Genomic DNA, 15,547 nt, shown 5'->3' on the forward strand with positions numbered 1-15,547 from the left:
TCTGCCAATGCAAAAATCATCAAAAGACTATGGCGGCAATTTGTATTAACTACCTCCCCTCACCCAACCTCGCCAAGCACCATTGCTATAAATCAATATAAACCAATAACAGTTTAATGATTTTAATTTTAATATGGCGCCAGTCGGTTGATAATATGCAGGGGGTCCACCAATATAGTGATTTTAGATTAACAACTTTAAAATGTATAGATCTTGTATGTTTTATTGCAGCTAGATGTTGAACCACAATTTGTGTTTACATTTACAATTCGGCATGTCATTTGAGTGTCATTTTAGAACATGCTATGTTGATGCACTAAATACTGATAGCTTGTATATTTCTGACAGGAGTATTCTTTGGATTTTACATATATTAAGTACGCTTTATTTGACCCTTGTCAACTGATCATTATATACGTCATGAACCCCAGGGTTAGTACATGAACATCATCCAGTTTGCAAATAACAGAAATCCAACAATTACAAGGTTTTCCTTGGCTTGTGTGCAAAGAGCTCATTGAACGCTGTAAACTAACATGATACACATGTTTTATTGATTTTAGAGGGCCGATCTTATGATACAACAGCATTGGTATAACATATATACTTGATTCTTTGCCTTGTCCATGTAGGTCTGTGGAAGGAAAGCTGGAAAATGTTAAAAAGAGAGTAGTTACTCCACTTAAGGGAACTCCAAAACGTAGACGGATGTCAATAGCTGAAAACCTTATCTGCAGCACAGAAAAGTTAAAGTCTGCCACGAAGACGACACCAAAGAGAATACCGGTTTTTGAAAAATTGGTGTCCAGTATAGAAAAGCTGAAATTAGGTATGTATGTTTAAGCGATTTAGGTGTCTTAATTTGGACCTTTAATTTACTGATAATCATAATGTTAGGTGTCAGGGATTTTCTCAGGCCTTTTAAGCAAAATTTTTACCCATCACCCTTATTCTACATTTTGTCATATTTTGGGCCTTATCTGAATCTTATCTGGTCCCCTGCCTCTTTTACTGCGGAAAAGAATGTCAGGTAAACTTCAAACATGGGGGCGGCCTGTGGATTATCAAATGTGAGAAAATTTTACAAATAAAAGATTATGTTCGGGTAATGGTTCAAATAAATCAAGAATACACCAATATATATGTAATCTGTATTTATTTTGAATGTTTCATCAAATTTGATAGAGAAATCACGATTTGTGTAATGACCATTAATTCGGATGTTCACGTTTACGTTGCGATTTCGGATATTTTCTAAATGCTGACTTGTGTTTGTGTAATGTCACACACTGGATACTGGTTAATTACTTGTGCAGCTTTATTCTCTCTTTTTTTTAATATTGCCAATTTTAATCATGTTTATCGCAAAATTATTCATTGATATTAACATTTTATCCAAAATAAATCTTTAATTATGATGCTTTCAGTTTCTCTAGGAGGTTGTTGTACTGATAAATTGCAGTGATAGAAAATGTCAGTTGCATTAGAAAACAAATGCATTGTTTGTGCACATGAAGTGAGTGAAGTTACAGGGACGGATCCAGGATTTTTTCAATGTGAATCCTTCACACTTTTTTGGTACCCGATTAAATATTCAAATATTAGTTTAACTAATCCGACATAGTTTGTCGAGGAATTATGGGGGCATATGCCACTTCAGCCCCATCAGGATCTGCCCTGGATATAATGTTTATTCCCTGTGAGTATGTCCAAAATCTAGCCACAATGAGTTGGATGGAATCCAATGATACCCCTGCCTATGAGCAGATAATACTCCATGATAATGTTGTTATCCAAAATAATAAAGAACATGGAGGGGGACTAGAAACCCTGGGCATGTTTTGGGGAATTTTTTTTTTATCAAGTACTTTGAAATCATTAATTAATATTTGTTGTGGTATTATGAGCCGCATTAAGCTAGATTGAGCTTAAGCCTTTGAGACCAGCTTTTTAAATGGTTTGGTTCAGGTAGCATGCCAATATCAAATAAGTAGGGTATACGTCGACTGTCAGGTTTACTTATTTTATTTTTATATTGAAATATATTTATAATAGACATCCTCCATTAAGTCCTTACAATTAAAACTATGTTTCCATGAAAGGATGCACTTTTTCATTAATAAGACACCATTCTTTCTTTAGTTTTTTTTTGCTATTCACTTAAAATTTATTTTCAAACAAATTTTCATTAAATCTCTAAAATCTTCAATGTGCCTTAATTTTTTAATCTTAAATTAAAGAAGCTTTTATCATACTTCTCATTTGACATATATATCTTAAATTGTAACTATAATTTTGTAGACCTGGAAAAATGATGTGTGCGTGGAAAGTAATTGTGCTTTGAAAAATTCTTGGGAAAATCACTGTCATGTGTCACCTTTAAATTAACATAAATGATAATGTATTAAAATTATTTGAGAATAATAATCCTTGAAGCTTATGAATTAAAATTAAAATATCAATGTAAGTAACTATTATAGATGTTTTAACTCAAGGAAGCTGTGATGACACTGCGGGTGCTAAACCTAGGAAGCAATTGTTCCATGATCATGCATATTCACATTCAAGTATGTACATTCCGTTTGCATGTTAATAAAAGTTGTTGACAGTTACAAGTTCTTGTTGAAAATTTCAATTTTTTTAGCTGAATAAGTTTGGAACACATCACATGCCAAGTACATATGTAAATCAATCAAATAAATGATTTTGAATAGTAAGATGGATAAAAATTCTATAAAATGAAAAACAACATAATTATTATGTAAGAACATTTACTAATTAATCACTTATGTTAATGTGTTTCAAATTTGTTCAAGTGTCATAGATGTAGATAGTGCTAGATAACTGAATGGAGTATTAAACAGCAAAAAAACTTGATATTCACATTGTCTGTACAAGTTTATTTTGAAAAAAATCAACATGATTTAATTTTGATTATAATACATGTAACTCTGCAAAATGATCATCTGTTCTGTAGCTGGTACATCTCTCACATATATACAGATGCAGGCTCTTTAATAAAATATTAATTGGTATTATGGCCCCGGCATCAGAACAGTAAGTATAACAGAATGTACTTTTGACGATTGGAGTAATTTAATAATGCTGGAAAAAAAAACAGTTTCATTGGGAAAAAAAAGACTTCCATATTCGTTAAAAATACATGCATTTGATGGCCATGATACCATTGCTTATGAAGGGCTTGAATCATTGTTTACTGTTTACATTCCCAATGTTTTACCCCTAGTGCATCAACATTTTTTACAGGTGCAACATTGACAAAAAAAAGGATTTTATTCCTTTTATCTAATAATTGATGGGGAAAAGTTGGCAAATGCTTGGGGATGTCATGACTGAAGTTGTGTTAGAAAACAAAGTGAACACAAGCAGTCACTCTTAAATGCAATAAATAACTATTCTTTAATTTTGTTTATGTTTTTTTAGGATTGGCGCTTTTTTGTTTCACTTGTACGGTTATTGGACTACACAATGGGTGCTTTACCAAGGATTCATTTACTTCACTGATTGGTTCTACTCTTGATATTTGACAATTCATCAAGTAAAGGTGATTATTAATATATAATAAACAATAAACTGAAAATGAATTAAACTGCACAATAAACTGTGTATGTTAATATGAGGATCAAACATCTGAACTGTTTTCAACAGTTTGTATTTCATGTTCCGTTTAAATATGTTTGTTGATTTTCCTCTTCCAAGTAGTTTTACTAGTTGTTAGTTATTTTGGAGTAACATGTTTAACATCCATGTAGTTTTATCTTGAAAACTTTATTAATATATTATTGAAATCTTTTAAATACTGACTTAGGAAAAAAAAGATTTAGTGATAAATATTTATGAATTTCTCATTCTAGAGGAATGCATTTTGTAATGTTATTTATTGTAAGATAATGCTGGTATTTTTTTCCCTGTTTTAATTAGCTCATCTATTCAAAAATAAATAAAATATGAGCTATTGTCATCACATGAGCATTCAAACTTGGTACACTTACTTACTAACATCAGGGGACTTGGCAGGCAAAGTTAGATAACTCTGACTGGCAATTTGGCAAAATTATGTGCCCTTTTTATACTTAAAAAATTGAAAATTTGGTTAAGTTTTGTGTTTCAATAACAGAAGTTTTAAGTTGAGGGAAAGTAAGTATTTGTATTTCTTATACCTTTCAAGCCACAGAGAGGACTGAGCCAATCAGACTGACTACTTGTAAACAATCGGAACAGAGTAAAATAGTAGAGAAACAACTCATAGACGACACAACACAATTAGTGTCCATGTTGTCCTCCTCGAAAACCAGTGTCCTGTCCACCCAGCGGCTAGAAGCATTGTTTGAGGAGGATTTATTCACCGCTGCACTAGATGAAATGTCGGTGAATATTCCATTCATTTACGAACTACTGAACAAGCTGGTGGGTGACACAGGATGCAAGAGGGCAACTATAGCGATGATCTACGCCATGATATTGAATAGCAGAAACAGACGAGTATCTGCCTTACAGAAGTGTATGACTGTACTTGCTGTAAAATGTCATGCAGATAATAAGGTTTGATGTATTTCTGTGTTACATGTAATACTTTGATCAGTAAGAAATTGACTTAGAAAATTATTATATTAATTTATAAAATTAAAAAAAAAAGTTTTAATTCTGAGATGAAAACTTAAAAAAAATGTCTCGTGAACTTGTGGAAAAATGAAGTCAACAGATATTGACTACAGATTATGGAGTACTTGTAACACATCTGCCTGACCTCTCTGTTGTCTGTCTGTCTGTTAGGACATCCATCTATTTGTCCATCTGTTTATTAAAAATACTGGCTTTGCAACCATAATTTAACACTTTGTCATTGTAGAAGGTGACTTAATGGGTTTAAAGGATTGTAGTCTATGTATCTCTTAGCTCCAACAGGTGGGGTGGTTTTGACCTCGGGTGTTGGTTTTAATTTTGTAACACCTGAGGTTAGCCAAAGTCATATTTCCTGTTCAGTGCTGCATGCTCTTAAATATTGATCAGTTTGCCGTAAAAGCCAACAAAATAAAGGAACTTTGTTTGAATATTAAAATTAAATTGCTTTACAGTAGGCAACACGTTCAGCACTGTTCAGTCCTATTGATATTATGTTTATTATGCCCCCCCTTCGAAGAAGAGGGGGTATATTGCTTTGCACATGTCGGTCGGTCTGTCGGTCGGTCGGTCCGTCCACCAGGTGGTTTCCGGATGATAACTCAAGAACGCTTAGGCCTAGGATCATGAAACTTCATAGGTACATTGATCATGACTCGCAGATGACCCCTATTGATTTTCAGGTCACTCGGTCAAAGGTCAAGGTCACGGTGACCTGAAATAGTAAAATGGTTTCCGGATGATCAACTCAAGAACGCTTATGCCTAGGATCATGAAACTTGATAGGTAGTTTGATCATGACTGGCAGATGACCCCTATTGATTTTCAGGTCACTAGGTCAAAGGTCACAGTGACTCGAAATAGTAAAATGGTTTCCGGATGATAACTCAAGAACGCTTATGCCTAGGATCATGAAACTTCATAGGTACATTGATCATGACTGGCAGATGACCCCTATTGATTTTCAGGTCAAAGGTCAAGGTCACGGTGACCCGAAATAGTAAAATGGTTTCTGGATGATAAATCAAAAATGCTTATGCCTAGGATCATGAAACTTGATATGTACATTGATCATGACTGGCAGATGACCCCTATTGATTTTCAGGTCACTTAGTCAGAGGTCAAGGTCACAGTGACCTGAAATAGTAAAATGGTTTCCCGATGATAACTCAAGAACGCTTATGCCTAGGATCATGAAACTTGATAGGTACATTGATCATGACTGGCAGATGACCCCTATTGATTTTCAGGTCACTTAGTCAGAGGTCAAGGTCACAGTGACCCGAAATAGTAAAATGGTTTCCCGATGATAACTCAAGAAAGCTTATGGCTAGGATCATGAAACTTCATAGGTACATTGATCATGACTCGCAGATGACCCCTATTGATTTTCAGGTCACTAGGTCAAAGGTCAAGGTCACAGTGACAAAAACATATTTACAAAATGGCTGTCACTAAAACTGAGAGCCCATATGGGGGGCATGCATGTTTTACAAACAGCCCTTGTTTAGTATTTCAGTTTATAATTTTCTAATTGGAGCTTGTCTTATTTTTACAGCTTCTTAGCAGGTTGAACCGCATACATATCACAATGTCATCAAAAACAAAGACTAACATGTTGGATCAGTTCAGTGAACAGTGTGAAAAGAGAATAGTAAGTGAAGTAAGAACAGGGGTTGATGGCAAGTTGAATGGAGATAACTTGGACATTTACGTCAAAACAAATGACATAAGGATGAAAAATAAGAATAGAGACTATCACTTTTTTGCTTCTGACTGGACGCCATACAGAATCACTGATGAGGACTTTGTTACGAACGAATGGCTCAAGACATATGTTGAATCACAAAGGTGCGAAGAGAAAGCCATAACACCTGAAATGTTAAACCCAGACTTGATAACATTCCAATCTAGCGTAAAAACACTAGTGTCTAGAGAACTCTTGAAAATCTTTCCAGAATTTAAGTGGATGAAATTAGTAGTTCCAGACCATATTCCACATCATTTGGAGGAAATAATGTCTCGCCAAACAAAATCCTTCACGCTACCTATCCTACTGAAGAATGAGGCGAAGTATGAAGATTGTGTATGTATAATGGACTCCTACAACCAACAGATGTCTGACTGGTACAGGAAAGCAGGAAGAAGTAAGTGTTTAACATCTCATAAAGTCAGTTTTTGTAACATTGGGTCCTATTACATATATGGTAATATTTTAGCTTCTGTGTTATGGTGTATAAAATATATGTTATTCAGTTCCACTTATGAGTAATGTTTATGTGTATTACTACAATGACAGTTTCCTGGCACAACGTATCTTTTTTTTTAATTATTAGGTTGAAACTATTTGAAGATTTTTTTAATACTTTACATGAACTTGTTCTCCACTTGATTTCTAACTTGTGAAATACTATTTGATAGGTGATGACTTTGATCAGCTCCAGATACCTGTTGGAGGGGACCAATTAACACGGGTTAGACTCGATGGCGCTAAAACTCTGCGGATGGGAGCACACACACGTACAGAACGATTCGACAACCTGTTTCCAGTTGTTGTTGAAATGTTCCATATGCAAATGGATTTCTTAGAGGTACAATATTCATTGGTTAACCTTTTCAGTACTGGAACAGAATTTTAAGGGCCTTTGCAAACAGTTTTGATTATGCCAGATTTGATCCAGATAACATGGTGTGTAATTAAGATCGAAACTGTTTGCAAATATAATATTTATTTATTTTCAATAAAAAAATGCTTCTTTAAGAGATTTGCAGATTAACGTTCCGGAGAAGGTGGTGAAATTATACAAATGATAAATATGTGAGAAATTATGTTATTGTTAAGTGACTAGTTAAAATGACTTGCTTGCTTATAAATACCGAACTGGATCTGTTGATTTTTTTATATCCAAGATGCTTACTGTATAAACACTGTCATGAAAAACTCAACGGGCCGAGATGTTGGAACACTACAAAACTTGCAAATCCGTATCCAAAGATCCAGTGTAAATGGAAATGTGAAGAGTAGATTCAAAGCCCATGAAGAATTTGTTTTGCTAGTTGGAAGGGCATATATAGCCGAAGCTGCTATGGAATACTTCGGCATACAGGACCCAAATAGTTCACCAACTAAGCATGAACCTCCAGAGAACATTATGAACAGTCATATTTCAAGGCGTAGAGCAGTTTATGATGAACTTATGGACGGCTTCCTGTCAACAATATTTGGTCCATTAAGTTTTGAGGAGGTAGGTTTTTATTATCAGCTGTTCAGTTAGGATAGTGCTGACAGTTACTAATACAACAGATGACAGATTAAACTAATGATGTGTGGATAGAGATACCAATTTGTAAAATAGTGACTGTGCAACAACTGTAGCATAATTACAGGCAACTTTGATAGTGTGTAGGAATGACTTTAAGAGAACACAATACCATATATCTTAAGGTATTCGAAAACAGTTTTGATGCAGATCAGATGCTTAGTTCTGTTGGAACATGATTGGACCAAATACAGGCATTTTCAATACTAAGGGATATTTTTCAACTGTGAATACTGGGAATGATTTTTAGTTTTGAATAATAAACACACAACACGAGTCATGTCAAGAATAAATTTACCTTAAAGTAATAACAATCAGTTTGAATAAAAATGTTCACTGAACAACCTCAGGAACTTGTAAATTATATAATACTGACTGTACGAAGAGATTGGATCAAGATCAGACTGCACTTGTTGACATCATGTTTGGATCCCAATTGGTCAATTTTGATAGGTATCTGCTTGATATGACTCAATTGTGTATTGACCGGTTTTAACCGGGTATTGACCGCCGGCCCGGTCAATACTCAATTGACCGGTAAATATGCCAACCCTGATATTTTTTTATTTATGTATGTGTCCTTTTTTACTTCAGTGTGAAAGCCCAGAAAGAATTGAGCTCGAAGTTGAAGGACAGAGAGTCAGCCTCCCTGTAGAAAATGGAAAAGTTTCACTTATATTTCAGCAGCAAACTGGACAAACAAGAATCGAAATACCAACAAAATTGTTAAAAGAAAAGGAGACCATACAAATTCCGGTTGGAAACTTGTTAATTAATGTAAAACTTGTGAAGCCAGATGACTTAAAGAATTATGTTATGAACTTTCTGCAGCACTACTTCATCATTTTGAACTTGAAAGATGCTGTGAAAGAAGGAGATGTCTTCAGGATTAACAACTGCCTCAAGATGATGATCCCCTTCTTCTATAATCACTCCCCACTATCCAAGTACATGGTCGAGTGTTTAGATTATATATTAAAAACCAAAGTTATGTTGCCACCAAAACTTGCAATTCAGGTCCGAGCAGCAGCATGTGTAAATCCAAAAGGAGCAAAAGCAAAAAACAAGGCTGCAGATATGCACAAGGAAAATCAAGTGAAGGAGATGAAAGAACTAATTAAAGGTCTTGGTTCTAACAAAAACGAACACTCAATTGAAACCATTTCAAAAGCTTATCCAGTTGTTAATGATATTATCTCACACATTGATTTACAAATCAGTTACAAGGAAGTGAAGTCTTCACACAAGAGTAGAAGTGAAAATGAGGATTTGAGCTGCTTGTTGAAACATTTGAGAAATTTGAAGCCATTTTGTCGAGTAAGTGGACGGACTTTGGATGGCTATTGTGGCATTAAAACAAGTGCATTTGAAGAACTGTTGCCACAGAAAGTTTTGCTCAAAGAAAAAGTAATGCAAACCATAAATTGTTTGAAGCGTGGTATACCTATGCCTGCGGATGAAAATGAAGAAAATGTAGAGGACATTGTTGACCCACAGTGACATAAAATAAGGGAGTATAACACTATAATTATACTCATGAACTGGAATGATCTTTACTACACAATTGTTAACAGGGGAAATGGAATATTGTTTTTCTATAACAAACAACACACATAACGCTGCTCTTAACCTGTATACATTGTATTTATTAATTAAGTTGAGTGTAAAGGTCTTCGAACATTCTCCACACCGTTGATGGATAAAGACAAAACAAGTCTTAAAAATGTGTGTCCATTTACATCTGACAAAGACAAAACAAGTCTATAAAATGTGTGCTCATTTACATCTGATAAAGACAAAACAAGTCTTAAAAATGTGTGTTCATTTACACCTGATAAAGACAAAACAAGTCTTAAAAATGTGTGTTCATTTAAAGTGCTGTGCCTCCGAACACAAGTGACACTCGGATTTTTAAACTTTAAATGGGAGAAGCTGATATACTAGTAAGCCGAACCTAGCTACAATGAGTCGGGTGGCGCCCGATGATACCCCTGCCACAGAGCAGCTAATATGAGTTATAACTCGGGGGACTAGGTGCCTGAGCTACTTTCAGCGATACAGGGATATTGAAGCATAATTTCCTATATGCCAAAACAATGTTCGTAATTTTAATAATGATGCCAGTATAATTTTTACGAGAACATCTCAGAAACAATCTGAAGATCAGTGTTGGAACAAGTAACAAGAAAACTGTAAAATTAAATTATGTATGTAAATAATTGCTGTACTTTGTTGCTAATGTCATTTTATTCTGATGTTTATGAACACTGCCTGTTTGTTTATATTGATCTTTTTATTATTCATGATCACAATGTTGTGTTCAAACTGGTTGTGTACTAGTAAAAATAAAATAACAAGGGCTGTTTGTAAAACATGCATGCCCCCCATATGGGCTCTCCGTTTTAGTGACAGCCATTGTGTGAATATGTTTTTTGTCACTGTGACCTTGACCTTTGACCTAGTGACCTGAAAATCAATAGGGGTCATCTGCCAGTCATGATCAATGTACCTATGAAGTTTCATGATCCTAGCCATAAGCGTTCTTGAGTTATCATCCGGAAACCATTTTAATATTTCCGGTCACCGTGAACTTGACCTTTGACCTAGTGACCTGAAAATCAATAGGGGTCATCTGCAAGTCATGATCAATCTACCTATCAAGTTTCATGATCCAAGGCATAAGCGTTCTTGAGTTATCATCCTGAAACCATTTTACTATTTCGGGTCACCGTGACCTTTGACCTAGTGACCTGAAAATCAATAGGGGTCATCTGCCAGTCATGTGCAATCTACCTACGAAGTTTCATGATCCTAGGCATAAGCGTTCTTGAGTTATCATCCGGAAACCATTTTACTATTTCGGGTATGCATTTTTCAGATGTCAGTTGTCTGTGTTGTCAAACAATATTCAATATTGTTGTATAAGGTTGAATGATTAATAGACAAGGCAGTCTGTAATTCAAGTAAATTGATATCTTTGCAATTCATGTGAATTTATATTTGTTCTTGTTATTAATATTATACATCATTGATTATAAAATGGATTTGTATTCAGTTGTCAAGGTGCTTATATATATATATATATATATATATACATGAACAATTATAGTTGAAATTAGATACTTGATTTCACAAAACAGTCAAGTACTTATAGGGATGTAAAGTTCAAATGTGTATATGTATGGATTCAAGGAATCGAGTACTCTTAACAAGAAAATTAGAGAAGATAATAAACAAGATATGTATAAATAGCAACAGGTATATGTATGCATGTCATAAGTTAAGATAAGTATGACTATCAGTTTCATGATTAAAACCATAGATGAGACGAGTTATTAATAGAATTGTAATTATGCATCCATTTATAATTCCATTGTTACTGGAATTAAAGTATAAATTTGTTGAATTGTTGTTGGTAATAATTATGCATGTATTGCAAATCGGTAACACTTGGCATTGTTATTGACATATTTTAGGCTAAATGGTAATGGGAATTCAAAATGTAATAGTCTTAAATATGTAAGTCTAGCTCTCGAAGTATACATTATTAATTAATACTATTTAGAACTGTCTATTTAATCAGTTGATGGAAATAGGCTTTATCAGATGTAAATGAACACACATGTTATAGACTTGTATCGCTGAAAGTAGCTCAGGCACCTAGTCCCCCGAGTTATAACTCATATTAGCTGCTCTGTGGCAGGGGTATCATCGGGCGCCACCCGACTCATTGTAGCTAGGTTCGGCTTACTACTAGTATATCAGCTTCTCCCATTTAAAGTTTAAAAATCCGAGTGTCACTTGTGTTCGGAGGCACAGCACTTTAAATGAACACACATTTTTAAGACTTGTTTTGTCTTTATCAGGTGTAAATGAACACACATTTTTAAGACTTGTTTTGTCTTTATCAGATGTAAATGAACACACATTTTATAGACTTGTTTTGTCTTTGTCAGATGTAAATGGACACACATTTTTAAGACTTGTTTTGTCTTTATCAGATGTAAATGGACACACATTTTTAAGACTTGTTTTGTCTTTATCAGATGTAAATGAACACACATTTTAAAGACTTGTTTTGTCTTTATAAGATGTAAATGAACACACATTTTTAAGACTTGTTTTGTCTTTATCAGATGTTTCTTTCACTCTTCACACTTCACTCAAATGAGTCCTAGACTATAATCTCACTTGTTCAAGTGTACATTTTTACAATTTGAGCAACATCCATTAGGGTTTCCTGAGTATTGTGTTTCACTGAAACCAAAGTGTTTGACCAGCAGCAATCTTAGACAATTAACGTCATCTTGGCAGTACTGTATTATTGAATCTGATATACCCTTCCTAGCCTTTGATATGTCATTATTATTGTAATACAAGATAGCTTCAGAAGATTGACCTCTTCTTCCGGCTCGACCTATTTCCTGCATGTAGGCCTCCAAACTGGTAGGTGGTCTACAGTGAATTACGCTTGATATACTTGGGGCATCTAGTCCCATTCCTAAAGCAACTGTCGCAAGCACAAGGCGAATTGTTGGTTTCTTCTTGCACAAGTCACTCACAATAAAGGATTTCATTGCTTTTGTATAATCCTTATGATACTGAGCAAATATTCTATTCTCAGGAATTTCCTCACCAGTATATTGTCTTTTACCTAAATAAGAATTAAGGTACTGGTAAAAATAACCTAAAGCCTCCAAATTTTCTACATACATGATAGTTACTGGGAAGTCACTCAATTTATCAGTTAACTCCACTGCCACTGGCTCAATCAATGAGTCCAACTTATCAATTTTTTATATATTTGGTAATCTTGATCTTTTACTTAAATAAATATTGGGTCTGTCCGGATTAATAGACACACAGGTGTATTTCCTATATTGCAAAGTGTCTGTCAATTCATTCTTTCTTTGTTCAGTACATGTGGCTGTCAATGCCAAGTGGCAAGCATTAGGGAATATCACCGTAAGTTCACCTAATTTTCGGAATGCTGGTCGAAATTCACTTCCCCTGAAAACAGATAACACATTTACAAGTTTTACAAGAAGCTTAGTTTGTCTAGTCCGTAAAATACAATATTTCAATGCTGAGCAGGATCCAAACTGTTGCCATTATGATACATTTAGCGTTCTTTAAAAAAAATGAAGAAAACAATTTTGGAAATGCCAAGGGATGTTGGATGAATAAGTGCACAGGATTAATACCTTATAATAACCTTATTCAAACTGTCAGGGCTTTAGATAAGGTATGTACATCACTACATGCGTAAATTACACATACAAATTACATGTTTACGCATGTAAATTAAATATGCAAACGTTTTTCATGATGCTGTATTGCACACTTTATCTAGGAGCCAATTTGACACAGGTCTGCTTTTAAAGATTTTTGACTGGCAATGCTGACTTTAAATATCAGTATACAGATCTCTTGAGAACAGCGAATTTAAAATAACATTTTTCAACCTTAATATTTACCATTCTGAAATCATATGAACCTCATCAATAGCAACTGCACACACTCTCTGTTGGTACACAGGTGAATGAAAGATCTTCTGAATCTTCTTTGTGTGTAGTGCTTCTGGGTGGCTATAGATTATATTGTAGCGTCCACTCTTCAGCTCTGTCAGATCAAACATCTTTCCGAGGACAGATGTAGTGGGAGATTCTGAAAGATTGATGAAAAAATAAATCAATATAATTATATACTAACCAAGCAAAACAGTAAATGTAAAAGGCCTTTTAATATAAAAGTATATATTAAGTTATATTAAATAAGTAGCCCCAGTACCTAACGTTTATTGACACCTTAGAAAAGTCTAGTTTATCTTATTAAATTAAGAAAAGTCTTCTGAAATACAAAGGCTTGCCAGTTGCCATTTTGCCAATATCTGCATTCATATATCTGTGTGCATTCCACAAATGATGTCAGGAACCGTGAAATACATAGAGGATCATATTGTAATGTTTGTAGTTTAACCATTATGCATTTGTAAATAACTATGTTGGAGAAAATCAAGACATTAAGCTTAAATAAATTAATAAAATCACAAAATTTGGCCCAAATTGGCAGTGGAAGCACAAATTGCATCTAAGAATTATATTATTATAACAACAACAGACCCGGTTTGATTTGGTCTGTTCGTGGTTGTAATGGTAAATGCTACACCACTCACGCCACTAGTACACAAACCTTCAGTTTCTTTGTCTGAACTGTGTTCCTCAATGTCATCCTCATTATCACCAAAGGTCACTATCTCTTTGGCATCATAAGACAGATAACAGCCTTTCAGGTTTTTGGATCTTAAGCTTTGTATCTGAGTAGGGGAGAAATTAATAAAATATTATAAATTTGTATTTCCCTGCATAAGGAACAACTGTATAATACCACATTCCATACTTTACATCTCTTGTAATCAATCTTAAAAAGATAGTAGGAAAGTGTGGTTTTTTTTCAAACTAAATACATAAATATTTATTAGTGGTCAAAACAATACCCAGTACCGTAAGACATTTTATAATTTAACAAGGCTTGTCACCATAGGATGACATATGCCCCCTTTTTCCCTATTTTTTCGAAAACTAAACGCAAAGTGTGACAGAATTTCAGACAGACAGACGGACGGACGGTGCAATCACTATATGCCCACGTTTGGGGGCATAAAAATAAGCTATGAATAGCATTTTTCCTGTAATAACTTAACATACATGTATATGTTTACCAGAACATCAATCTCCTTTCAGTTTCATAATTTCTAATAAATACAATTATATTTTCTCAAGACCAGAGCTAAATCATGAATGTTAGTGAAAATCAACCACAATGAAGATGCATCTATGCACTGTACCTGGTCTTCCATGATGGAATTAAGTGGTGCAACCACTATTGCTATCATAGGTTCAGCTGCACCTGTTTTCTTCTGAATTAAATACGGCAAAAGTTGATATATAATACTCTTGCCGAAGCCGGTTGGTAATATCGCCACGGTATCAATCCCATTCCATAATTCCTGTAGAGTTTGTACTTGCTCTGGCTTCAGAGCATAGAAAATCCCCATTTTCATCTTTGCAAAATGTAAACAACGCGCAAAGTCGGCCATGTTTGTTTTCACTATGTAATTTTGATTCGCGTAGGCCCGCGTAGGTAGACCGCAATACCGCTTCCGAAATGTGTATTCATACTATCTCCTTCGAGGTACTTATCCGATGTTTGACGGAAAGGGCCGAGAATGTGCGATTGGTTACAATGTTATGGTTCGCGCGCGGCATTCCCCGGATTATATTTTTTTAATCTCTCTATCATTCCGTTGATAACTAGATCAAATACAAAAATTCTCATGCTCACAAATCAAGAATTTCCACTTTTAAGTTACGCGAGGATATTATGTATCATGTAGTACTCAAGTTGCATATGTATTATGAATCTTATTTGACTAGAACGAGCTTTCATTCTTACCTGTCAGCTGTCAAAAAGTTCGGGAAAATAAACCGGAAATGGTACACGATTATTTCCCCATGATATGTTTCTAAAAATAACCGGTCCAATTTTGGACCGGTAAAATTAGCTTGTACCGATCCCTATATAGA

At 34.6% G+C, this 15,547-nt stretch overlaps 1 protein-coding gene and 1 pseudogene across 1 annotated transcript; one reads left to right on the top strand and one right to left on the bottom strand.

Moving 5' to 3' along the window:
* Positions 1-677: 677 nt before the first annotated feature.
* Positions 678-11,548, top strand: LOC127850368 (uncharacterized). Its single transcript, XM_052383388.1, has 9 exons — positions 678-829; positions 2,496-2,567; positions 4,190-4,563; positions 6,200-6,788; positions 7,063-7,232; positions 7,282-7,300; positions 7,576-7,886; positions 8,793-8,908; positions 11,545-11,548. Exons 1-9 carry the CDS (start codon positions 709-711, stop codon positions 11,546-11,548), a joined length of 1,776 nt encoding a protein of 591 aa, XP_052239348.1. The 5' UTR covers positions 678-708.
* Positions 11,549-11,724: 176 nt separating this feature from the next.
* LOC127867008 (uncharacterized) lies at positions 11,725-14,891 on the bottom strand (annotated as a pseudogene).
* Positions 14,892-15,547: the final 656 nt, after the last annotated feature.

Source organism: Dreissena polymorpha, chromosome 1 (assembly GCF_020536995.1).
Source record: "Dreissena polymorpha isolate Duluth1 chromosome 1, UMN_Dpol_1.0, whole genome shotgun sequence".
Classification (NCBI taxonomy): Eukaryota; Metazoa; Mollusca; class Bivalvia; order Myida; family Dreissenidae; genus Dreissena; species Dreissena polymorpha.